Source organism: Bombina bombina, chromosome 1 (genome assembly GCF_027579735.1).
Source record: "Bombina bombina isolate aBomBom1 chromosome 1, aBomBom1.pri, whole genome shotgun sequence".
Classification (NCBI taxonomy): Eukaryota; Metazoa; Chordata; class Amphibia; order Anura; family Bombinatoridae; genus Bombina; species Bombina bombina.
Genome location: NC_069499.1, coordinates 716,581,909 through 716,609,390, shown reverse-complemented (window position 1 = coordinate 716,609,390; position 27,482 = coordinate 716,581,909). Strand labels below are relative to the sequence as shown.

Below are 27,482 nucleotides of genomic sequence, written 5' to 3'. Positions count from 1 at the left end.
TATATGTAATGTATACATGTTAGTATAAGATTATGTGGACAATAAGCATCCTATAAAACTAAATAGTCATTTCAAGGTTTATGTGCTGTAAGAATGGAATCTTAACATTACATTTTTATTCAAGTACATATATATGTTCTCATATATGCAGTTTTATAATGCAAACTGTGATATAAATCACAATATATATATATATATATATATATATATATTTTATATATATATATATACTATTACTTGTGTTTTTTTTCAAAATATAGCTTTGTTGTTATATATATATATATATATATATATATATATATATATATATATATATATATATATATATATATATATATATATATATATATATATATATATATAACACATAGAAACACCCAGCACTCACCAGCTAGCTCACAGCTAAGATAAAATCACAACTGGAAAGGTTAGTCACCGCATCTGGCCAAATGGGAAAGCTCAGGCACCACGTCAAGGTCCTTTCCATTGCCTGAGTCCCTAACACAGCCACACCATCATGCGAGCTCACAAAGCCAAACAAACTGAGAACAAAGAAGGGGTGCACAGGTGGATGTAATCACCCATAGAAAATACAAAACATGGAAGGGAACTGCACTCCAAGACCGGATCAGGTACACATCCTGTGACTCAGCAGCATCCAGCCCCGGGTGCTAAATAGCACTCCAAAAAAGCTGTGATGTCACCAGAGCCACAGGCAGTTAACCCCAGTCCGGAATGGGTGCAAGAAACAAGGGGGATTACAAATAAAAAGTAATACAACACATAGAAACACCCAGCACTCACCAGCTAGCTCACAGCTAAGATAAATCACAACTGGAAAGGTTAGTCACCGCATCTGACCAAATGGGAAAGCTCAGGCACCACGTCAAGGTCATGCCTGAGCTTTCCATTCTCTCCAAGTATTGTTCTTTGGTTTATGGACAGATATAAGATAAAGAAGCAGGTATATTTATACAATGTGATAAAGTAATGAGATCTGATTATACCTACAAGCTCAACCCATTTTATTAGGTTGTGGCTTCAAAACACAAAATCAGCTAATTCATACACAGAAATAAACCTTAAAAAGCAAATCTTAAACATTTTATACTCTGCCACAGGTAAAAAAAAAAAAAGTAGTTTGAAACACATTAAGGAAAAAACTATTTTACAGTATACTGTCCCTCTAAGACCTAGATTACGAGTGGAGCACAATATTGCACTTTTGTGAGCGTGATATTTGTGCTCCACTCAGTAATACCGGTGCATGTAAATGTGAGCTGGTATTACAAGTTAGGCGCAATACGAATACGTGGCCTCGCGTTCGCATTGCATGGAAGCCTTGTACTCACAAGAGCGCGCTTCCATAGACTCCAATGGGAGTCTCGTTCTCATGCTGTGAGACTTGGTAAAGGACCTAGCACAGCACAGGGGGAAATTGCACAGCGTTGGGCAGCAAAATAAAAATATATATGTATGTGTATATATACATATATATTTATATGTGCATATACACATATTAACACATAAATATATATGTATAAAAGCATATACATATATATTTACAGTAAAAACACAGTCCTCATTCACCCCAATCTAAAGGTACTTTCAGTGCCATTTCTTTTCCCAAACACCCCACATGCCCTCACTTTAACCCCTTATAACTGTTTTGTGCAGTTTTTTTATTTCAGAAAAAAAATTCTCATATTTTTATTTATTTTAAGGAACAGTCCACTTTATTTTGGGGCAAATTGTTTTCATTAACCAGGGGTCTGACCTCTGGTTAATTGCTCTAAGTGCAAAGTGAAACCGCAAGCTTGCGGGAATATTAATCAGCCGCTTGTAATGGCTGATTATTTCATTTATACAAGGTAATACACAATTTATAGTGGGATTCACAACAAAACCTTTTCACGAATGGTCGAGGTTATGATTGGAATTTTTTTGTAACTTTTAAATAAGGAAAATAATCTTTTTAAATAATTTGAGCAAATCAAAAAATAATTCATGTTGCCTAATCATCATTTATTTGCCTATTATCAAGTAAGAAATTATAGTTTGAATTTAATTAATCAATTTGGTTATAATTGGAGTTGTGAATTCAAGTATAGAATGTTTTCCTCACTTGAAATTTTTTTTTTTCTATATCTTATTTATATACAATAATAAAATGAGTATGAAAAGTATGGAATCTGTTTGCACTCTACAAATAACCGATAACTGATGATAATAATAATAATAATAAAAATAAAAAACAAAAACTGTTAAGGAGCAAATAGGAAAAAGTACTGAATATTAACTTTTTCAGATAATATACTGACTCAGCATTAAAATTGTCAGTAAAATCTCTGTGACCACATATCATCAGGCAGCAGAAATTAAACTAATACATATGACCTAGTTAGCACCAGATAAAATGGATAAAGTTACTAGAAAAGAAGAATCTTTGTGCAAAGAATGTGGGTTAAGGAGCGCAAATTTGTTGCACGGTTTATGGTATTGCCACAAGATTAGAAGGTTCTGGTTTAGATTTACGCCTAGATTTAGAGTTTGGCGTTAGCCATCAAAACCAGCGTAAGGGGCTCCTAATGCTGGTTTTGGGCTACCGCTGGTATTTAGAGTCAGTCAGGAAAGGGTCTAACGCTCACTTTGCAGCCACGACTTTTCCATACCGCAGATCCCCCTACGCCATTTGCATATCCTATCTTTTCAATGGGATCTTTCTAACGCTGGTATTTAGAGTCTTGGCTGAAGTGAGCGTTAGAAATCTAACGACAAGACTCCAGCCGCAGCAAAAAGCCAGGAGTTAAGAGCTTTCTGGGCTAACGCCGGTTCATAAAGCTCTTAACTTCCATAAACTACCTATGTACCCCTAAACCGCCACTCTATTAAAAAATTTTAACCCCTAATCTGCCGACCTCACACCGCCGTCACCTACGTTATCCCTATGTACCCCTAATCTGCTGCCCCTAACACCGCCGACCCCTATATTATATTTATTAACCCCTAATCTGCTGCCCCCAACGTCGCTTCCACCTACCTACAATTATTAACCCCTAATCTGCCGACCGGACCTCACCGCTACTCTAATAAATGTATTAACCCCTAAAGCTAAGTCTAACCCTAACACCCCCCTAAGTTAAATATAATTTAAATCTAACGAAATAAATTAACTCTTATTAAATAAATTATTCCTATTTAAAGCTAAATACTTACCTGTAAAATAAATCCTAATATAGCTACAATATAAATTATAATTATATTGTAGCTATTTTAGGATTAATATTTATTTTACAGGCAACTTTGTATTTATTTTAACCAGGTACAATAGCTATTAAATAGTTAATAACTATTTAATAGTTACCTAGTTAAAATAATTACAAAATTACCTGGAAAATAAATCCTAACCTAAGTTACAATTAAACCTAACACTACACTATCAATAAATTAATTAAATAAAATACCTACAATTATCTACAATTAAACCTAACACTACACTATCAATAATTTAATTAAATACAATACCTACAAATAAATACAATTAAATAAACTAACTAAAGTACAAAAAATAAAAAAAGAACTAAGTTACAAAAAATAAAAAAATATTTACAAACATTAGAAAAATATTGCAACAATTTTAAGCTAATTACACCTACTCTAAGCCCCCTAATAAAATAACAAAGCCCCCCAAAATAAAAAAATGCCCTACCCTATTCTAAAATAAAAATAGAAAAGCTCTTTTACCTTACCAGCCCTTAAAAGGGCCTTTTGCGGGGCATGCCCCAAAGAATTCTGCTCTTTTGCCTGGAAAAAAAACATACAATACCCCCCCCCCCAACATTACAACCCACCACCCACATACTCCTAATCTAACCCAAACCACCCTTAAATAAACCTAACACTAAGCCCCTGAAGATCTTCCTACCATATCTTCACCACGCCGGGTATTACCGATCGGTCCAGGTTCCGATATCTTGATCCAAGCCCAAGTGGGGGCTGAAAACGTCCATCCTCCGGCTGAATTCTTGATCCAAGCCCAAGCAGGGGCTGAAGAAGTCCATCCTCCGGCTGAAGTCTTGATCCAAGCAGCGGTTGAAGAAGTCCATCATCAGGCAGAAGTCTTCATCCTATCCGGGCAGAAGAGGAGATCCGGACTGCTAGACATCTTCATCCAAGCGGCATCTTCTATCTTCTTCCATCCGACGACGAGCGGCTCCATCTTCAACACCTCCGGCGCGGATCCATCCTCTTCTTCCGACGTCCTAACACAGAATGAAGGTTCTGTTCCGATCAGCCAATAGAATGCAAGCTCAATCTGATTGGCTGATCCAATCAGCCAATCGGATTGAACTTGAATCTGATTGGCTGATTCCATCAGCCAATCAGATTTTTTCTACCTTAATTCCGATTGGCTGATAGAATCCTATCAGCCAATCGGAATTCGAGGGACGCCATCTTGGATGACGTCCCTTAAAGGAACCTTCATTCTGTGTTAGGACGTCGGAAGAAGAGGATGGATCCGCGCCGGAGGTCTTGAAGATGGAGCCGCTCGTCGTCGGATGGAAGAAGATAGAAGATGCCGCTTGGATGAAGATGTCTACCGGTCCGGATCTTCTCTTCTGCCCGGATAGGATGAAGACTTCTGCCCGATGATGGACTTCTTCAGCCGCCGCTTGGATCAAGACTTCAGCCGGAGGATGGACGTCTTCAGCCCCCGCTTGGGCTTGGATCAAGACTTCAGCCAGAGGATGGACGTCTTCAGCCCCCGCTTGGGCTTGGATCAAGACTTTAGCCGGAGGATGGACATCTTCAGCCCCCGCTTGGGCTTGGATCAAGACATCGGAGCCTGGACCGATCGGTGATACCCGGCGTGGTGAAGATAAGGTAGGAAGATCTTCAGGGGCTTAGTGTTAGGTTTATTTAAGGGGGGTTTGGGTTAGATTAAGGTTATGTGGGTGGTGGGTTGTAATGTTGGGGGGGTATTGTATGGTTTTTTTTAAAGGCAAAAGAGCTGAATTCTTTGGGGCATGCCCCGCAAAAGGCCCTTTTAAGGGCTGGTAAGGTAAAAGAGCTTTTCTATTTTTATTTTAGAATAGGGTAGGGCATTTTTTTATTTTGGGGGGCTTTGTTATTTTATTAGGGGGCTTAGAGTAGGTGTAATTAGCTTAAAATTGTTGTAATTTTTTTCTAATGTTTGTAAATATTTTTTTATTTTTTGTAGCTTAGTTCTTTTTTATTTTTTGTACTTTAGTTAGTTTAAATAATTGTATTTATTTGTAGGTATTGTATTTAATTAATTTATTGATAGTGTAGTGTTTATTTTCCAGGTAATTTTGTAATTATTTTAACTAGGTAACTATTAAATAGTTATTAACTATTTAATAGCTATTGTACCTGGTTAAAATAAATACAAAGTTGCCTGTAAAATAAATATTAATCCTAAAATAGCTACAATATAATTATAATTTATATTGTAGCTATATTAGGATTTATTTTACAGGTAAGTATTTAGCTTTAAATAGGAATAATGTATTTAATAAGAGTTAATTTATTTTGTTAGATTTAAATTATATTTAATTTAGGGGGGTGTTAGGGTTAGGGTTAGACTTAGCTTTAGGGGTTAATACATTTATTAGAGTAGCGGTGAGGTCCGGTCGGCAGATTAGGGGTTAATAATTGTAGGTAGGTGGAGGCGACGTTGGGTGCGGCAGATTAGGGGTTAATAAATATAATATAGGGGTCGGCGGTGTTAGGGGCAGCAGATTAGGGGTACATAGGGATAATGTAGGTTGCGGCGGTGTACGGAGTGGCAGATTAGGGGTTAAAAAAATATGCAGGGGTCAGCGATAGCGGGGGTGACAGATTAGGGATTAATAAAAGTAAGGTTAGGGGTGTTTAGACTCGGGGTACATGTTAGGGTGTTAGGTGCAGACTTAGGAAGTGTTTCCCCATAGAAAACAATGGGGCTGCGTTAAGAGCTGAACGCTGCTTTTTTGCAGGTGTTAGGTTTTTTTTCAGCTCAAACTGCCCCATTGTTTCCTATGGGGGAATCGTGCACGAGCACGTTTTTGAAGCTGGCCGCGTCCGTAAGCACCGCTGGTATTGAGAGTTGCAGTGGCGGTAAATTATGCTCTACGCTCCCTTTTTGGAGCCTAACGCAGCCCATCTGTGAACTCTAAATACCAGCGGTATTTAAAAGGTGAGGGGAAAAAAAAGCCAGCGTTAGCTACGTGGGTCGTTACCGACAAAACTCTAAATCTAGCCGTTAGTAAATTACATCAGATAAGGATACATTTCAAAATTCAGGATATATTTTTTTTAATTTAATGCTTTAAAATTTAAAGGAAGCACTAGGTTTATAAATAAGACAATATTGACTGTTAGGAAAACTATTTTGAAATTGTGGAAATCTCGGAGAAGCCCATGACTGATAAATTTGATTTATGATCTTTGAAATCAAGTTATAATAGAAGGTTGACACTCTTTACCATGTGGAGGGACGAATGTTTAGCTTTTTTTCCAGAAATGGGAGAACTTTATTCTATCTCAGAAGAGGGGTTTTCAAAAACAAATCATATACCCCTTTTCCAATTCTAAAATAATAATGGAATTTAGAGCAAGAGGACAATGGATATTTGTAGATTAATGAAGGTCAGGGGGATTTATTTATTTATTTTATTTTATTTTTTGTCTTTGATTTTTTTTCAAAGACACAATAATTATTAGTAATTGAATGTTGTTATATGGCATGTTATAAGGAGAAAAGAATTACAATTACTATTTCTGTAATATATACTCACAGGCGGTAATTTCTTTTAGTTGGTTTGTATGGATTTGATCATTAAAAGTAAAGGTCCTTAACCCCTTGAGTGCTAACGACGGCTCTGAGCCATCACAAATTTTCTCAGTCAGGTGCTAACAACGGTTTAGAGCTGTTGCTAGCACTCACCCACCTTGAGGGCAATCTGAGGACTCCCACCCCGGCGATCTGGCCTGAATAGTGAGAGGCATCATTGGGACTTCACGTTTTGCACAGTGATGTCACGCGCAATGACATGATGACGTCACCGCGCAACTTTATTCAAAATTAATAATGGACAATATAGGGAGATAGGGGCATGCTGCTTAAATGCCTGTATTGCAGGCATCTAAGCAGCTACAGACCCTCAACCTTTAAGACGGTATAAGTCTTGGGGATCTGGAAAAAAAGTAAAAGTGTAAAAATATAAATATATTTATAAAAGTAAAAAAAAAAGATCAAAACCAGCTTAGCACCCAGGTGGGAAATGTCTTAGCAGCCAAAGGGTTAATTAGTGTTACATAATATGATTTATTTGGTAAATATAGTGAGTATTAAAGTTTCTGCTCATTTATGAATGTTTTCTTTGTTATAACTTACAATAAATTTAAACTGCTATATATTGAGTGAAAATCTTTAAATACATAAACCTAAGGTGTTTTAATTATGTGTAGCAATATAACAAAAGGATGGAGGTTATATTTTTTGGTCTAATTTGATATATTGCTGGATTATTTTTGTCTCTCCCTGGTGAGCTAAAACAGTTATATTGTGAAGAGCTGTTTGACAAATAGGCATAGACTGCCCAAAAATAGGGACTGTCCCTAAGAAAATAAAAATATGAACAGATTGTCCAAGGTCTTTCCCTACAAAATATGGATATCTTTAATAAAAGTGCAGTATTCACTGCAGTGCAGTATTTGCTTCAATTTAAATTTAAATTTAATTCAATTTTAATTAAAACTTCTAAGTAAATATGAAAAGGAATTCTGCATGACCCCCTCTTCCCAAAATTCACTAGAAAAATGCCTGTTTAATTTAAATATACAAAGGCATGTGTAGTACTCATATTCTGTATATGTTTCCCACTTGACATAAAGGTTAAAGAAACAAATATATTTTTATTCTTTTCTAGTTTAAAATAAATAACAATAATTTTCAGCCATGTGTCCATCCACTGAATGTGGAGATCGAAAACCGTTTTAGTTTTTACTGAAAGGTTATATGTGGACATTGCTGCTCTGTTCAGGGGTGATTTATTAAGTGAACAGGAATTTTAGTATCTGCGTCAGAGCGGAAGAGACATATAGAGTGAAAACAAGATAAAACGCGTCAGCGAAGCACTTTAGTGTGAGCAGTAGAGACGGATCAGCAGCACGCACTCTGTCACAACTGAAAAAACGCAGAACATTGCCAAGAGTGCATATGAGCGCAATGAGAGATAGATAAGCCAGACAGTACAATAAAGAGATTACCACCTGCGTAAAAAGAGAACGTTATCCAGCTGTCACAGATTTGGGCCTAATACGACTGGTAATAAATGCCTACAGATTTATCAAAACTGATAAGTTTCTAGCAGTGTTTTTGTTTCTTTCCATATTGGGAAGGAAGTAATAACTAATCTTCTGGAGTGAATTTAAACACGCTCTAACTTCAAATAGGTTTTACATATTTTAGTTTCATCTTTTACCAAACCCATAGAGGATTATCTGATCTGTTAACACTCTATAATAGATACTTATAAAAACAAGTGAAAAAAAGTTTAGTATTTAAAATAACAGAACAAAAAAATATTATATCCAAATATTCCAATGCAGTGTTTTAAATGTGGGGTCCAATTTTTCTAAGGTTAACCAATATCTCTTGATAATATATGAAGTTAATAATATCAATTATAACCAATGTATTTCTTTTCTTGATTACAGGACCTTTAATGGTTATTGTGGAGTATTGCAAATATGGAAACCTCTCCAACTATTTAAGAAGCAAAAGAGGTGATTTTATAGCATATAAGGTAAACAAACTGAATCAGAAACAGATTTGCTGAACAAAAACTGATGGCAGAAAATGCCAGCTTAGCGCTTTGCTTATCCAGGTTTACTTAATATAGAGGAGTCAAATCTGTTTTAGTGCCCTGAAATTAATTTTATCTTTACTTGCTGTACATTGAGATAAAATGTCAGGGCTAGGTCAGTTCATTTTTCCTTAGTAAGCTAAGTTTTTTTATTTCAGAAATGCACTGAATTAGAGATACACTTAAATTTATTTTATATGATTTGATATTTATAAAATGCAATGTGTGTGTATTTGTCTTTGTGTATGTATATCTGTGTTTGTGTGTTTGTGTTTGTTTTTTGTCTATATGTGTTTGTGTATCTATATGTATGTATGTGTTATTGTCTTTGTGTGTGTCTATATGTGTGATTGTGTGTGTATTTGTATTTGTGTATGTATATCTGTGTTTGTGTGTTTGTGTTTGTTTTTTGTTTGTCTATATGTGTTTGTGTATCTATATGTATGTATGTGTGATTGTCTTTGTGTGTGTCTATATGTGTGATTGTGTGTGTGTTTGTCTTTGTGTGTGTCTATTTTGTGTGTGTTTTTCTTTGTGTGTGTTTATACGTATATATGTGTTTATCTTTTGGTGTGTTTATATATATATATATATATGTGTGTGTGTGTGTGTGTGTGTGTGTTTGTGTATGTGTCTTTAATAAGTTATGTGCATGTGTGTGTGTAATATATTTTCTTCCAAAATGTTGATAAGGATAAATACAAATAGTGGTTTTGTGCATATTGATTTTTGTGATTCTGTCTTATCCTTGTGTTAGGATTCAATTACAAATAGCTTTATTACATTATAAGCTCTATTTTGCCAGCGAATCTAATGACATAAAATTAGAGTTATTTAGTAGTTAGATAACCAGCTTTCACATGGGAAATCAAATTTTCCCTTTAAATCCTGCTGCAGAATTTAGAGAGGAATTTCCAGATAGTTATGCATGAGATACTTACGGCTGATTTTCTAACACAGAGGGCACGTAAGATGTGGGCATTAAGTATTTAATACCATCTGTCTATGATATGCCTGCGTGTATCTCAAATTATTTGTGACATGTTAAATACAAACAAAGCTCTGGTATTCTAACGACTCAAATTTACAGTACATGTTTGAGGGAAATTGGAGGCAATTATAGAAAAATTATGCTGTATTCAGTAATAGGCAGAGAATGAAAATGTACAAAAATATTCCTAATTCTGGAATAGGAGTCACAGGGGGAGAATTACTAAGTAGCGGATGCTTCTTTCTACCCCCGTAGTTTCCGGCTTTCCGGAAACATACGTTAAGAAGCAGCTGTCGTAAGACCGCTGCTCCTTAAAGGGACATGAAACCCAAAACTTTATCTGAATCATGAGAGAGAAAAAATGGGTTTCATGTCCCTTTAACTTCTACAGTCATCTCGATCCGATAAGATCGGGATTATTAACACCCCCTGCTAGTTGCCGATTGGCCGTCAGTGAGCACGGGGCGGCATTGCACAAGCAGTTCAGAAGAAATGCTTGTGCAAAGTTAAATGCCGACAATGTATGCTGTCTGCATTTAGCGATGCTGGGCGGTCATGCCTGGCATTTAATAAATTGACCCCTCAGTCTTTACACTACAAGAATGACTGATCATAACTATTGCAAGTGTATTAAAAATGTTTCACTAAGGGCCTGGTGATCCAAAGCTCTGGTCTGTGAGGTTATCTAGTGAGCTGTCCCTCACATAATTATAGAAAAGCAAATATTAGCTTGAGAGCTGTTTATGTCACTATGCTGGTTATTAGCGTGAAGGAGACACATACACTACAATATAATGCTCAAACAAACACCCACAGATTCTGCATCATTTCTCTACATGCTGGGGAGATTTTAATCGTCAGGCCCTTAGTCTAGTTGTATTCTGACATGAAGTAATTTGTCATTTGTTTGTTAAAGGGACATTGTACTGAAACATTTTCTCCCCTTTAATGTGCTACCAGTGATTTATTTAACATGCTGGAGTGTATTAAATTGTTTGCAACTAGCTCCTTTACCTTTATTTTGTCATTTAAAATAGATGACTGTGCCTGTTAAAACAACTACTTATACTGAAAATATGAATATGTCTTTATTCTATAAAAAAAAATAACTATGTAAGCAAGAATCAATAGCAGCCATTGGGTGGTGAGAGTGAGAGATATTAAACTTTTCACTTTCAATTGCTAAAAGCCTATGTGTATAGACAAACAAATAATATACAGGGGTATGGGTGCATAGGGTAATAGATAAGGATTTTTGTGTTTTCTGTAAGTTTAGACCATTTAAATGGGTTGTTTTTTTAGATGAGCAAAAACAGCTATTTCATATACAATAAAATACCTAAAGGATTCTTGAATATTTTATACTCTGCAGTTGGCATATTGCATCATTAGAAAACAGATTAAGGGGAAATCAATTTCTCCATACAATGTCCCTTTAGGGAGAATCTGTTCATCTATGGGGAACGTCTTTACAGTAGCAGAGTAGCAGCTGAACAGCAGCATAAACTTAAATAAAGTTAAAGTAGTAGCTAGCACTGATGATACAAGCCAGCAGCAGCACAAACAATTTTTTTTTTACATTTAATTGTTTTTAACAAGGTCAGAATTGTCAAAAACAAAAGTGAAGCTTATTTTATTGTTTACCTGTTCAGAAGCATATTTATATCTAAACCTTGTGTAATTTCATATAAGCTGGACAAGGCACCTTGTTATGATATATACTTTTATACAAAATTGAGGTTCAATTTGGGACTCTTTTTCCACTGTATAGACTTTAATTGAGATGGATAATGCTCATCTTCTTGTACTGCCCTAGTACAGAACATAGCTGATCACTCTGATGTAATCAATACATCGTTCTCTGTATTGTCTGTTTTGTACTTTCTCTTGTATTTTTTATTAAAGAGACAGTCAACACCAGAATTTTTGTTGTTTTAAAAGATAGATAATCCCTTAAATACCAATTCCCCAGTTTTGCATAACCAACACAGTTATAATTATACATGTTTTACCTCTGTAATTACCTTGTATCTAAGCCTCAGCAGACTGCCCCCTTATTTTAGTTCTTTTGACAGACTTGCATTTTAGCCAATCAGAGCTGTCTCCATGGTAAATTCATGTGCATGAATGTTATCTATATGAAATACGGGAACTAATGCCCTCTAGTGGTGAAAAACTATCAAAATGCATTTATATTAGAGGTGGCCTTCAAGGTCTAAGAAATCAGCATATGAACCTCCTAGGTTTAGCTTTCAACTATACCAATATTCATATATTCAAGAATACCAAGAGAACAAAGCAAAATTGGTGATAAAAGTAAATTGGAAAGTTGTTTAAAATTACATACCCTATTTGAAACATGAAAGATTTTTTGGGACTTGACTGTCCCTTTAATGATACCTCAATGAAAACATTTATAATAAAAAAAAACTTACATTCTTATTGGCTGACACATGAATAGTCTAGACTCAATACCTCAGTACTTTATTACTTATTGTTACATATCAGACAAGAATATTGCAACGGGTTCCACATCTATTACTTTGTAAGAAGTACATGAACATAATTTTTAAGCAGCTGAAAATGGCCGCCAAGCTCCGCCCACATCTTTCTTCTTGTCCAGTTAGCTTTTTTTTGTATGACAGTTTAATATTTTTCAGTTAACTATTTCAAATTGCACATGCACAAAGCAGCATGTGCAAGTAGGAAAGTGTATTCACGAATCGATTGTGATTGGAGAAACTTAACATACCAAATTATACATGTAATAGGTGGGCGGGGCTTGGTGGACATTTTCAGCTCCTAACAATATATGTATATTTAAATGTTTTATATACTTCTTACAAGCTTATAGATGTGAGACCAGTTGCAGGATGCTTCTGTGTTATGCAACAATATGGGCTAGATTTATTAAAGCCCTACGGCTTCATAAGAACTTGCTCGCCGTAATTTATCAAGCAGCAGTCACCAGACCGCCGCTTCCCTAACCTCTTCGCCACCTCTAAAGTGGCGAAATTCAATCTCCTCGGTCTAGTCAGACCAAGGAGATTGACAGCTCCTGCCTGCACTTGATTGGCTGCGCGAGAGCAGGGGGCGGGATGGCACGCAAGCGCAAAATTGCGCTTGTGTGCAATGGCGAATACCTGCGGGTAATTTCACCCCGCCACAGGCAAGCTGAGGCGTACAGGGGCACGTATACGCAGCCCTGTCCGCCTCAGCTTTAATAAATCTAGCCCTAAGTGTTTAAACTTATGTATTTCGGTCTAGACTGTCCCTTTAACTGACAAGTGCAACACAGTGCCAACCTGTGAAGTTGAAGTCTTTATTATCTGCAGAAAAGACTTTCCCACCTTCAGAGTCCCGTTTTAACTGCATGAACGAATCAACTAAATTGTTTGTGCTGCATAAATTTATTCATTCATTTATTTGTGAAACTTACACTTATTTTGCATTTTAAGCAGATGCAAAGAATACAGCAAAATTAGTGATTTGTTTCCATTCAGGCAAATCCAAATGCACATGCCTAACAATTAATCCTTTATCTACTAAGCTATGTTTAAAATTATACAATTTTTCTACACTGACATAAGAATAATCAAATAATTGGTACAAATAAATAGTTTTTTTTTAAATAAAGCTGCCTTTGCTCAATGTTTTATATTTAAAGCAGTAATAAAATGCTATCAAAATGTTAGATAATTTTATTATTACATGAATGTCCCTCAGTAAGCCACACAGGGTTAAACACATAGCTAAAAGGACAGGAAAGTTAAAATTAAACTTGATTCTGATAGAGCTGTTATTTTAAACAACTTTGCTATTTACTCCAATTATATAATTTGCTTAGTTCACTTGGTATCCTTTGTTGAAATGTCCAGTCTAGGGAGGTATAGGAGCAGCAATGCGCTACTGGGAGCTAGCTGCTGATTTTTGGGTGTACATATTTGCCTCTTGTCATTGGCTCATCCAATGTGTTCAGATACTTCTAAGCAGTGCATTTATGTTCCTTCAACAAAGGATATCATGAGAATGAAACAAAGTTGATAATATAACTAAATTGGAAATTATTCAAAATTGTATGCTCTGTCTGAATGATGAAAGAAAAGTTTTAGGTTTCATGTCCCATTAATTTCGCATTCAGAAGCCCCAATGCATTATTGCTCCTTAGCATGACATAGCCAGTTAGCCAATCAGGACAAGACTATGTATATAGCACTCAGAACTGGATTGGAAGTATGTCAGGTGTACAACTTTAGTTTCTAAAGGAGATTTGTGTAATAGTAAAATGTTCTATGGAATTAGAGCATTTTAATATCGATTTAACATGTCAAAGTAAAGCTATACTCAAAGGTCTTAACATATCTGCATTTTGTGGGAAAGTCTTGAAATGAGCCCAAGGCTTTTCTGACTAGAAATCTGACCAAATCTTAGCCATTTGAACACTATAGCCCAAGGTTTGTATTAATAAATATTGGGAGGTATAACGTACAGTATTATATACAGACTAAGTTGGCCTTCAGCAATAAGTCCTTAAAATAGGCAATGCATGGGATATAAAAATAACATTCCTAAAATTGCAAAATTATTTTCCAAACTTAATAAACTTTAGTTTAAAATAAAATAATTGGATTTATTAGTCTTTAATATTAGGTAGCTAAGAGTTTAAACTATTAGAATATTCAGTGGATTTTATAAATGGCGTTTTGTTCACTACCACAGTTTTGATAATAAGCTGCTGCATTTCTTACTTTTCAGTCTCAGGAAACTGAGAAAATGCTGAACAGCTCAGACAGTGACCTCTCTGAGCTCATCAAACGGCGACTAGAAAGTGTGGCGAGCACTGGCAGCTCAGCCAGCTCTGGCTTTATTGAAGATAAAAGCTACAGTGACTCAGAGGAAGAAGAGGAAGGTAACTAAAGGCTTAGGTCTTGTTGTCTAAACTTGCCCACACCAAGGCTACATTTTGATGTCTTTAAAAGGGATATAAATCTGTTTCTTTGCTGTTAATAAAAATTCAGTAAGTAGTGGGATATACTTAAAGTGATGTTAGTCTGTTTCAACTAGCGATGTCCAGAAATGTGCGTAAATACAAATTTCTGGAGTCGACAGTGATTTACGGCACTTTAGAAACTTCCGGCACCTAAGAAAATAAAAAAATATATAAAATCTCATGTAAAAGTCTAACCCGACTCCCAAAAATAAACTTGACACATAAAAACCCCTATATCCGCAATCCCCTACATCGCAACTAATAATAAATATATTAACCCCTAAACCGACAACCCCCCACAACGCAATATGCCAAAATAAACTATTAACCCTTAATCCGCCATTCACCCACATTGAGATCTACCTAGTAAAAGGATTAACCCCTAAATTTGCCAACCCCAACATTGCAAACTAACTAATAAATGTATTAACCCCTAATTTGCCATTAACCCACATCGCAATAAACCTATTAAATGTATTAACCCCTAATCTGCCATGTACCCACATCGCAACAAACCTAATAAATGTATTAACCCCTAATCCACCAAACCCCCTCAATAAAAAATAACTAATTAAATTACTATGCCCCCTAACCTAACCCCCCTAAAATAACCCCAATTACCTAAATTAAAAAATACTACGTTACAATTAAAGTAAAAAAGCTAACATTACTTAAAAGTAAAAAACCCTAAAATTAAATTAATCTAAAATTACCAAAAATAAAAAAGTCTAACATTACAGAAAATACTAAACAAAATTATCCAAAATAAAAAAATTAAATCTAATCCCTTTGAAAGTCCCCCAAAATAAAAACACCCCCTAATCTAATGCTAAACTACCAATAGCCCTTAAAAGGGTTTTTTGTAGGGCATTGTCCTAAGTTAAAAAGTTCTTTTACCTTAAAAAATACTAAGTCCCCCCTCTAAAAGTAAAACCCACCACTCAACAACCCCCCAAAATAAAAAATAAATAAACTACCCATTGTATGGACATTGCCCTTTAAAGGGCATTCAGATTTTTTACTGCCCTTAAAAGCGCATTCAGCTCTTTTAAGAGTGCCCAATAAATCCCCAATCTAAAATAAAAAAATCCTAACTCTAACCCCAAATAGATACTCACTGTTCCTGAAGTCCGGCGGAGAAGGTCCTGTTCCAGGCGGTGAAGTCTTCTTTCAAGCAGCTGACATCTTCTTCCAAGCGGGGACCACTTCCACTGGCTGTTCAAATCAGCCAATAGGATTTCAGTAGCTCTCATCCTATTGGCTGATTTGAATTTGAAGAATCAAATCAGCCAATAGGAATGCAAGGGACGCTATATTTAAACACGTACCTTGAATTCACTATTCAGTGTATGGTGGCGATCGTAGGAGGGGGATCCTCCACGCTTCATGGCTCCATGGTCGCCGGTCCTGCTCTGCTCCGCGCTGGCTTGGTCCTGGATGAAGAAGGAAGTGGTCCCCGCTTGGAAGAAGATGTCAGCCCCTTGGAAAAAGACTTCACCGCCTGGAACAGGACCTTCTCTGCCGGACTTCAGGAAAAGTGAGTACCTATTTGGGGGTTAGAGTTAGGATTTTTTATTTTTTTTTTATTTATTTTTTTTAGATTAGGAATTTATTGGGCACTCTTAAAAGAGCTGAATGCCATTTTAAGAGCAATGCCCATACAAATGCCCCTTTATGGGCAATGGGTAGTTTAGGATTTTTTTAGTATTAGATTTTTTTATTTTGGGGGGTTTGTTGGGTGGTTGGTTTTACTTTTAGAGGGGTATTTTTTAAGGTAAACGAGCTGTTTAACTTAGGGCAATGCCATATAAAAGGCCCTTTTAAGGGCTATTGGTAGTTTAGCATTAGATTAGGGGGTGTTTTTATTTTGGGGTGGCTTTTTATTTTCATAGGAATTAGGTTTAATTTTTTATTTTGGATAATTTTGTTTATTATTTTCTGTTATGTTAGACTTTTTTATTTTTGGTAATTTTAGATTAATTTAAAGGGACACTGAACCCAAATTTTTTCTTTTGTGATTCAAATAGAGCATGCAATTTTAAGCAACTTTCTAATTTACTCCTATTATCAATTTTTCTTTGTTCTCTTGCTATCTTTATTTTAAAAAGAAGGCATCTAAGCTTTTTTTCTTGGTTTAGAACTCTTGACAGCGCTTTTTTATTGGTTGATGAATTTATCCACCAGTCAGCAAGGACAACCCAGGTTGTTCACCAAAAATGGGCCGGCATCTAAACTTACATTCTTGCATTTCAAATAAAGATACCAAGAGAATAAAGAAAATTTGATAATAGGAGTAAATTAGAAAGTTGCTTAAAATGTAATGCTCTATCTGAATCATGAAAGAAAAAATTTGGGTTCAATGTCCCTTTAATTTTTTTAATTTTTAAGTAATGTTAGCTTTTTTATTTTAATTGTAACTTAGTATTTTTTAATTTAGGTAATTGGGGTTAATTTAGGAGGTGTTAGGTTAGAGGGCTTAGTAATTTAATTAGTTATTTGCGTTGTGGGGGTTTGGCGGATTGGGGTTAATAGATTTATTAGGATTATTGTGTTGTGTGGGTTAATGGCGGATTAGAGGTTAATAGTTGTATTAGGTTTATTGCGTTGTGGGTTAATGGCTGATTAGGGGCTAATACTTTTATTAGGTTTATTGCAATGTGGGTTAATGGTGGATTAGGGGTTAATACATTTATTAGGTTTATTGCGATGTGGGGGTTGGCAGATTAGGGGTTAATATACTTTATTAGTTATTTCTGCAGGGGATTGCGGTTGACAGGTAGATAGATATTGCGCATGCGTTAGGTGATAGTTATTTTCAGGGAGTTACGGTGCTCACACAGTGCTTGCTGCGCCTGCCTATGTGTGGCGAGGTGAAAATTGAGTAAAATGGCTCCATTTTCGCAGCGTAAGTCTTTGCGCTGAATTTGTGATACCGATTTGCGACGCGGTTCTATGTTAGCTTATGGGAGTACAAATTGCGGGCGATGGGTGAAATATACGCGCCGCATTTATATCCGGCGCCGTATGTGATACCAAAACCGCTTTAAAAACGACATCACCGGCTTTTGCGGGCGATGCCGCATATGTAATCTTGCCCATTGTGTGTAGCAGTGTTAGAAATTGCTGCGAACACTGCTGCCATAGAGTAGTAAAGACTTGTGCACGCTCCTGAGCCCCTATGAGCCTGCCTAGATTTAATCTTCAATAAAGAATACCAAGAGAACAAAGCAAATTTGATAAAAGAAGTACATTTGAAATTTGTTTAAAATTACATGTTGTATTTGAGTTAATAAAGTTTAACTTTGACTTTACTGTCCCTTTAATAAAAAAATATTCAATATATATTAGTCATAATTTTAAAAGGATTTTACCTTTTAATTATTTATTTTTTTAAATGTATTTGTGCAGAATCCATTACTCCCGTCAAACACACCCACACACACATATTGTAGATAGATAGATCTTGATATCATAAATCTTCAAGAGCAACTTGAGCTGGCTTTCTCTTTTGGTTTCTAGCAGACACATGCACTAGCATTCACTGAACAGTAACAAGAAGTCTGTTTCTTGTCCATGCTCAGTAGAGAACTGTCACACAAAAATCATATGACAGAAGGCAACTGAAGAACTTAATTTATCAACATGTCAGCTCCCTTGTTTCACTATAGGAAGTGGCTACACTTAAAGTTTCTAAATGCTAATTTTGCAAGAAATCAAGTTGTTTATTTTTTAACACAATCTGTTTCTTTTTAGGCTTATTTTGATTTACCTTTTTTTTTACAAAAGAAACACTTTCATATACCTTTAAATTAAGTGATGTCTTTTTTTTAAATGATTTGGTATGTTTATGACTTCATATGATTTCTATAGATACAGAAGATGTGAGTAAGCGCTCTCTGACAATGGAAGATTTGATATGTTACAGCTTCCAGGTGGCCAAAGGCATGGAGTTCTTGGCATCCAGAAAAGTAAGTTGATTTTACTGTCACAGTTACCTACAGATTTATTTCATGGAGATTTGAATTATTACAAAGCTAGTGGAAGTGAGTCATTGTGAATAACAAGCTTACTGCATACATTTTTTATGGGTATAATTAGTATTAGATTTTATGTGTAAAGGGGCTATGTGTTATACAGATTTTTGTTGTCACAACAATGCCAGGTAACAAAATTGTGAGTAATTATGGATCTACTTAGAAGTGTGCAGTTTACCCTTCACTTCAACACTGGTCTTAACCACCATTTTTTTATTCTCCATCCCTTTAATTTAGATCATTTTATAGACATTCTGCTCTTTATATGTTACCTGTACCTATAAAAGTCATATGTTAATTTCTTTAACTAACTCCGTGTTATCTGTCTATCTATCTGTCTATCTATCTATCTATCTATCTATCTATCTATCTATCTATCTATCTATCTATCTATCTGTCCATCAGTCAACCTGTATATGGATATTAGACTATCCACAATGTTCCTTTTGTTGGATATAGTACAATTCAAAATATCTAATGATATTTAATTGCTTAAATCTGCTGCAATTGTACAGCCAAAACAGAAAATGTCTGTAGTAGTCAGTGATGGAGAGATGAGGATGTGCCTAAGAATAATACACTTTAATACTATACATTTTCTAAATTATTTCTATGATCTGTCAATGTCAGAGAAACAGGAAGGGGCATTTAATAGAATATATAGAGCTAAAACCTTGAATAAGAGATCTGGGTCGGTGAAGATGAAGTTAAAGCTTTGAATATTACTTGTGTATATTTAAGAATCATAATATTGATTTAAGTGATGCAATTGGCAAGAAGCATAAAATATAGGTTTTATTGTTATGTGTATATGAATACTAAAGAAGGCCATTCATGTGCCAAACTTACCAAAAGTAAACTAATGACACAATTAAGTAAAAGTGGATTTATTTAAAAAGCCTTTAGATTCCAAAGTTAGTAAGGTATTTAGTAAAGTACCCTACTTGTAATAATTTCATTGTCAGTGCCATTCACTTCTCATTTTCTGTTTCTCATTGGAAAGTCATAATAAACCTTTTAATAACCAGTCATAATTTACCACTTAAAGAACAAATCATTTTCCCTGTTATGGCATGCATCACTAATATACTGCAATAATAAGATCATTAAATGTTTTCAAAATAATTGTAATTATTTTTTTATTCTTACTTATTCAGTATAAAAAAGCAAATAGTAGATATTTGTTTATAATTTATATATATATACACTGACAGATGGGCAGACAGACAAACAAGCAGACAAAAAGATATTGATTATTTTATTATTATTTTTCTAACCACATCACTGTTGGTTTAGTGATAGATAGATGATAGATAGATAAATACTGTAGATAGATAGATACTACAGATAGATAGATACTATAGATAGATAGAGAGATAGATAGATACTATAGATATATACTATAGATAGATAGATAAATACTGTAGATAGATACTGTAGATAGATAGACACTACAGATAGAGAGAGAGAATATAGATAGATAGATATGGATTATTATTGTTTACTTTTTCTAAGCACATTATTGGTGGTTTAGTGATCCCCCTTCTCCCATCTAACAGGTGCTAACATTAGTGCAATTTCTGCTGCTGCTGCTGCAACTTTGAGAAGGTTAAAAAGTTAGAAAAAATAATGTTACAGTAATGCTGACTAGTCCACAGTCGCTACTGCACATCCTAGTATTTTTTTAAAGGGACATGAAACCATAATTTTTTATTTCATGGTTCAGATAGCACTTACAATTTTATATAACTTTTCAATATATTCCTATTTTCTAATTTGTTTTCTACTCTTTGTATCCTTTGTTGAAAAGTATACCTGGGTAGGCTCAGAAGCTGATGATCAGTAGCTGCACATATATGTCTCTTGGCTTTCACCTAGCTGCCAGTAGTGCATTACCCCTCCTTCAACAAAGGATACCCAGAGAATGAAGCAAATTAGACAATAGAAGTAAATTGGAAAGCTGTTTAACCCTTTAAGGACACAGCTTCCATTTTGCTCAATTGTTTTATGACGGAAAAAATTCCGTCATATGTCCTTAAGAGGTTAAAATTATATGTTGTATCTGAATCATGAAAGAAACATATTGATTTTCATATCCCTTTAAGTGTTATCACCTCTGCTAGACATGTGTTACATGTATCAAACAGCTATTCAATAGCAAAGAAAGTTAATGTCTTGCATAATGCCTATGTATAGTTTATCTAGACAATATTTCTTGTTATTTATTTTATAGTGCATTCACAGAGATTTGGCTGCTAGAAACATCCTTCTGTCTGAAAACAATGTTGTTAAGATCTGTGATTTTGGTTTGGCCCGTGACATATATAAAGATCCAGATTATGTGCGCAAAGGAGATGTAAGTATTACCACAATAATATTCATGTTACAGAAGAATTAAGATCAAAACTAATGGACCACAACGAGTTACAAAGTAACTTTAATTTACAGGTATATTTGAAATACTCAGCAGTGTTTGAGAAAATGTTATGTTTAAAATCTGTTTCTGCTTGAGTGATATCAACAGGCAGCCAAAAGCTGCTGATAAAGCGGTATGGTATGTACGCACGCATTTGTCACCTCAGCATGTTCTGAGTCATAGCTGTGATGTGTTGCATGATGTAGGGTTGCAATATTGTTGCTCTAAGGGAGGACACTTATGAAATATACATATGTGTCAGGGACTGTTAAAAGAAATGTTTGAATAATGTTCCATTATAAGAACCCTGACGTGTATTTTTTATGTGTTCCCCCTTAATGGGACATTGTACACTAGATTTTTCGTTGCATAAATGTTTTGTAGATGATCCATTTATATAGCCCATCTGGTAGGGTTTTTGTAAAAATTAAGTTTTCCTTATTTTTTATAAACATTGTGCTGAGTTTCAAACTCCTAACCAAGTCCCACAGTGTCAGATGTAGACTTAAGTCTACAGATTCCTGATTGCTCCTGTTTCTGTAATGGAGCCTTCGTATACAGGGAAGGGGGGAGAGCATCAACAGTGCTAATTAAACTGGGAGCTTCTAAGTAAGTTTTTAAAGGTTTTATACTGGATTTGTATATCAGTATCAGTGCATATTCTTATAGTAATGTCTATTACATAGTTATATAAAAATTGGTGTATACTGTCCCTTTTAAGCAGCAATATGGCAACCGTAAGCATGTGTGGAATGCACATAAAGCTGGATTTATCAATGTTAGCAGTGTTTATATATTTTAAAATGATCATTTTTTTCGAATGCATGTACAGAATTTGAATTTCCCTATTGTACATTTCAAATATATTTTTTATTTCCATTTATTTACACTCTCTTTTTGAGTTTTTTGTCACAGTTATTGGCCTAAATTAAATCCAACCCATTCGTAAAACTTATATCTCACAGAAAAAAAAATTGTTAACCATTGGAACCTAAAAATTGTACAATTCAAATAAATTTTTACTCGCCCCCTCATCTTATCTGCAAGTTGCCAGTGAACCTCCATTACAATCAATTGAGACGCATTTATCTTATGATTGCTTATTACTTGGCGCTAAGAAGGAGCTGCACTGCGAAATATATTGAAGTCACAAAAGCTTATTCAATCCATCACAGGACAAATTAGGGGCGAAAAATGCCACAAACAAAACAGTCCACTGATAAAAGAAACATAAATCACTGATGTAATTTAATTAAAATATTTTAAGCACCACAAAGATATTAAGTATGGCAGTTCCAGCTGGGTTATAGTTTTTAGAACTTTTGACATAGAGACAATAAAATGAAAACTGCTTATTCATTTTCAACAATGATATAATCATTTAATATATTATTTTATGTGATTTTTTTCATTATGGTTTCATTGAAAAATGTCCCGATACTTAACATTTTCCAGTCAGATTTGTCTAATCACAATATAAATTTTACAGTAATAAAATTAGCCAAATCCATAACTCAACAAACTCATATTTCCAGTATAATGATAATTGCCTCTTTAATAAAGGATGCCAGGAGAACTAAGCAAAATTGAAAAATTGTTTAAAAGTTCATGCTCTATCAAGTTCATATAAGTTTAATTTTGATTTTACTGTCCCTTTAAAAGCGATCAATAAACATAAAGACCCTTCAACCTCTGAGATAATCACTATTCCCACCAAATCACCATTTTGTTTTTCATTAATCATGCACATTTCATTTTTGGTTTACTAAATTAGGAGATTAACTAAGCAGATAATGATTTCATGTGCTTTTCGAGAGGTAACAATTTCCAGCTTCAGGGGTATTAATTGCAAAAGCATTTTCGGATTGGGATCACTGAAAAACACACTGACAATGACAAATCGTTATCGACTGAAAACAAAAGCAAAATTGAAATCAACTCCTAATTTGTTTCACAGAATATTTCCTTAAAATATAAACCAAAACAATTTATTCAATTATTGTATAGCCAGACACAGTTACAACGGCGTTACGTTCTCACAGTGTGTAAAGTTCAGTAGACGACGGTACTTGGCAGAGGCTATCTGTTATGTTTTCCAGGTGTGTCAGCACAAGGTTGATAGATGTTTTCCTACTTACAGGCTCGGTTACCTCTCAAGTGGATGGCGCCTGAAGCTATTTTTGATAAAATCTACACTACACAGAGTGATGTGTGGTCCTTTGGTGTTCTGCTGTGGGAGATCTTTTCGTTAGGTAAGTGATAGAGACTTGCTTCAAGTAAATAAATTAAACTTAAATGATTTAGATGGAGTATACAATTGGGTATAAAAAACTTTCAAATTTTATTTTTAACTTCCCTTTGTTAAATTTTATCTCCCTTCCATCCTGAGGTCTCAGCAGTGTGCATCAGTGTTTACAACAATGTAACAATCTTATTTATAATATAATGCCTAAACACATGCACACTGCTGAGCATACCTCAGTATGCTTCCATGGTGCCATGAGAGAAGCTAAGTTTCAACAAAGGATACAAGAGAAATAGGTAAATTAGATCATAGAAGTAAATAGTACACTCTGTCTGAATCATGGCAAATGTAATGTCCATATCCCTTTAAAGTGATATGCAGAGATCTTATTTGTTATCATCAATGTAAATGTAATACGTTTATACTGTAAGTATGTTGGTTTCATATAAAACAAGGGGTTTGATATTTATTAAATTTTACGTTATTTGTAAATAACATTTTGTATTAGGAGGATGAGAGCTTGTGTGTTTGTGACAAGGAAAGGCAAAAGCATCCAACATAAAGGCAAAATGGAGCCGCAACTAGGATCATTTTACAGAGGAATTTATTACAATAGACTCAGATGCTAAAACTGCAATGTGTGAATCTAGATGAACTAATCTGGAACTAGGGATGGGCGAATGTGTTTATATTCGAATTCGAATGTTAGAATGAATGTTATTGTAGAAATTCGATTTACATAATAGAATGTTGATAAGAACGAATATTCTTAAAAATTAGATTTTCGAATGTTATTTACAGTTTTCGAATGTCACATTCAAATATTACATTTATAAAACACAGTATTAGACTAGAAATACTATTTAGAATATCACATTCGAATATCACATTCAAATCGAATATCACATTCAAATCGAATATCACATTCAAATCGAATATCACATTTATTAAACACAGTTGTAAACTAGAAATACTATTTCAAATTTGAATGTAACATTCGAATGTAGCATTCAAATTGGAATATCACATTTATTAAACACAGTTGTAAACTACAAATACTATTTCGAATTCGAATGTCACATTCGAATATTACATTTTAAACACAGTATTAGACTAGAAATACTATTTCAAATTTGAATGTGACATTCGAATGTAGCATTCAAATTCGAATTATTAAACACAGTTGTAGACTAGAAATACTATTTCGAATTTGAATGTCACATTCGAATATTACATTTCGAAATTGAATGAATGCATAGCTAAACATTCTATTATTTGAACAAATATTTTCGAATTTTATTGAAAAATTCGAAAACGAAAATTCAAAAATAGAATGTTAGAATGTTATATAAACATTCGAAATTCGATTCGAACGAACGAATGTATCAAAATTCATTTTAAATTTAAAATTTTTAGAAACATTCGCCCATACCTATCTGGGACTAAATTGTCCTCAGCATAGCAAATTATGATATATGTTGTTATCTCCTAAGAGCTAGATGCAATTTACAAAGTAATATATGTTACAAAGTGATATATGTAACAAAGTGATTACTGTATGTAACAAAGTGATATGTTACAAAGTGATATACTGCATGTTACAAAGTGATATATGTAACAAAGTAATATATGTTACCAAGTGATATATGTTACAAAGTGATATATGTAACAAAATAATATGTTACAAAGTGATATATTTAACAAAGTAATATATGTAACAAAGTGATATATGTAACAAAGTAATATATGTTACCAAGTGATATATGTTACAAAGTGATATATGTAACAAAATAATATGTTACAAAGTGATATATTTAACAAAGTAATACAGGTGGCCCTCGGTTTACAACGGTTCAGTGTGCACCGTTTCAGAATAACAACCTTTTTTTCAGTCATGTGACTGCTATTGAAAAGCTATTGAAAAGCATTGAGAAGCAGTTCATTGACTAGAATAGCCAGTAGGTGGAGCTGTCCGCTTTTGTTGCAGCAAAGATATGCAAGCCAAGCAAGCTGAAATTAATCAGTTTAACCAGACCTGAGCTATCGAGCAGATTTCAAAGGAACAAGATCTTCCTGTCTATAAATAACTGTTTGCAGAAAAATGCAAGTAAAGTCTGTGTTGTGTGATTATTTTATTAGATGTATAATGTGGTTTAGCATTTAAAGTCTTCATTTCAAAGCTTTAAAAATAATGTATTAGGTGTTACTTTTGACAATTTTGAGAGGGGCCTGGAACCAAACCCCCTCACTTCCCATTGACTTACATTATAAACTGGGTTTCAATTTACAACGGTTTTGATTTACAACCATTCCTTCTGGAACCTAACCCCGGCGTAAACTGAGGGCTACCTGTATATGTTACAAAGTGATATATGTATCGCCCAAGACACCACCTAGGAATTCACTAACTCTTGCTAGTAAGATTTCACACTGAAAGTATATGGCAGCATGAAACACCAGACAGACTCCATCTGTACAGGTCATACTGGTGTAACACTATATACGCTCTTGAGGCAGTAGGGTCCTGTAATCCTGCTATCTATCTGCCTTCCCTAGCTCATATATTGGTAAAGGTGTAGTTAAGCATCCCAAATTCGAAAAAGGTACCACATCCCGCTGTGGGGGGGGGGGGCCATAGATAGGTTCCCAGCGGCGGTTGCGGCGCCCGGGAACAATATTGGAAAAGAGTGATCTGTTCCAATACCTGCTCCGGGCGCTGCAACCGCCACTGTGATCCTATACATGCCCCCCCCCCCCTCACATTACAGTACCTTTCTGAAGTAATTCCCACAGTAAAGTGTATATTTCTGAAGTAATTCCCACTGTAAAAATATAACATGTTTAGGTAAATATGGAGTTGATCGCTCTTTTTCAATATCATTCCCAGGCGCCGAAACACTCTGTTCCAATATCATTCTTGGGCACCGCAAATGCCGCTGGGAACCTATCCATGGTACGCTCCCCCACAACGGGATGTGGTACCTTCTGAATTTGGAATGCTAAACTACACCTTTACCCATATTTCTGTTGCATTACAAATACAGATAATAATAATAATAATAATTACTCTTCAGACGTTTGTTGCTATTGTTATAGTTTTTCTTTCTAAAAATAGAAAGAGATAGGAAGATAGAATAACATCAAAGACAAATTGCCAGACCAGCTTATTAGGACTTGGATTTCCCCACTATGGAAAATGTGTGGATTTTATGGATTTATGTGAACTACTGCCACCTAGTGGCTGCAGTGGTTATATAATTCTTAATAAAAAGTACACCAAAGTAGACATAAACAGGGTTAAGAGGCCTAAATACCAAACCGACCAACTATGGAATTTGGCCTCCTGATTTATTGTATAATTGTCCAAGGAAGTCTGTCTCACATGGTGAAAATCCACCCTGATGTGTGGGCTTGGCATGGTGGTAATCAGAGATAAGGTCTTTTTGTTGGCCTTATGTATTTATTTGTTGTCATACTGCAGCATTTGAAGCTCCTGTCATTAGACCAACAAAATTAAAAACATATTTTTGGTAAAATGTTATATGTGCATCTCGTGCAAGTTACAGATTAGACTGAAAATGCATTGTTTAATATATTATATTATGCATATTGTGTGCAACCTATATTAGGTGAAGAGTAGGTGTAACTATGGAAACCACATGTGAGTGCGGTCAACCCTCGCATATCCTGCTTACTAGATTCATCTGCTGAAATGTGTCCCTGGAAATGTTTTTTCGAATGTTGCTATTTAGAGTATAAACATTTACCCACAAAACATTAGTTAGCATCAGATTACCTAGGGATCTTATTCAGGCCTCTGAGCATTTTACTTCAGCTAATAGGGTTGCCACTTGTCCTCCAGTAGGTGATCTTTACAAGGAGGTAGGCGCCTCTGTTAGTTATATTGCCACGTGAGCCCACAGATCAGACTTA

The 27,482-nt window shown here is 34.8% G+C and overlaps 1 protein-coding gene across 1 annotated transcript in view; it reads left to right on the top strand.

The window, feature by feature from the left end:
* LOC128645900 (vascular endothelial growth factor receptor kdr-like) overlaps positions 1-27,482 on the top strand; it is a 353,579-nt gene that overhangs the window by 288,780 nt on the left and 37,317 nt on the right. Inside the window, exons 20-24 of the mRNA XM_053699216.1 lie at positions 8,725-8,813; positions 14,620-14,773; positions 18,725-18,822; positions 21,122-21,244; positions 23,445-23,556. Of these exons, the coding sequence (XP_053555191.1) occupies positions 8,725-8,813; positions 14,620-14,773; positions 18,725-18,822; positions 21,122-21,244; positions 23,445-23,556 (576 nt within the window). The remainder of the gene's footprint in view (positions 1-8,724; positions 8,814-14,619; positions 14,774-18,724; positions 18,823-21,121; positions 21,245-23,444; positions 23,557-27,482) is intronic.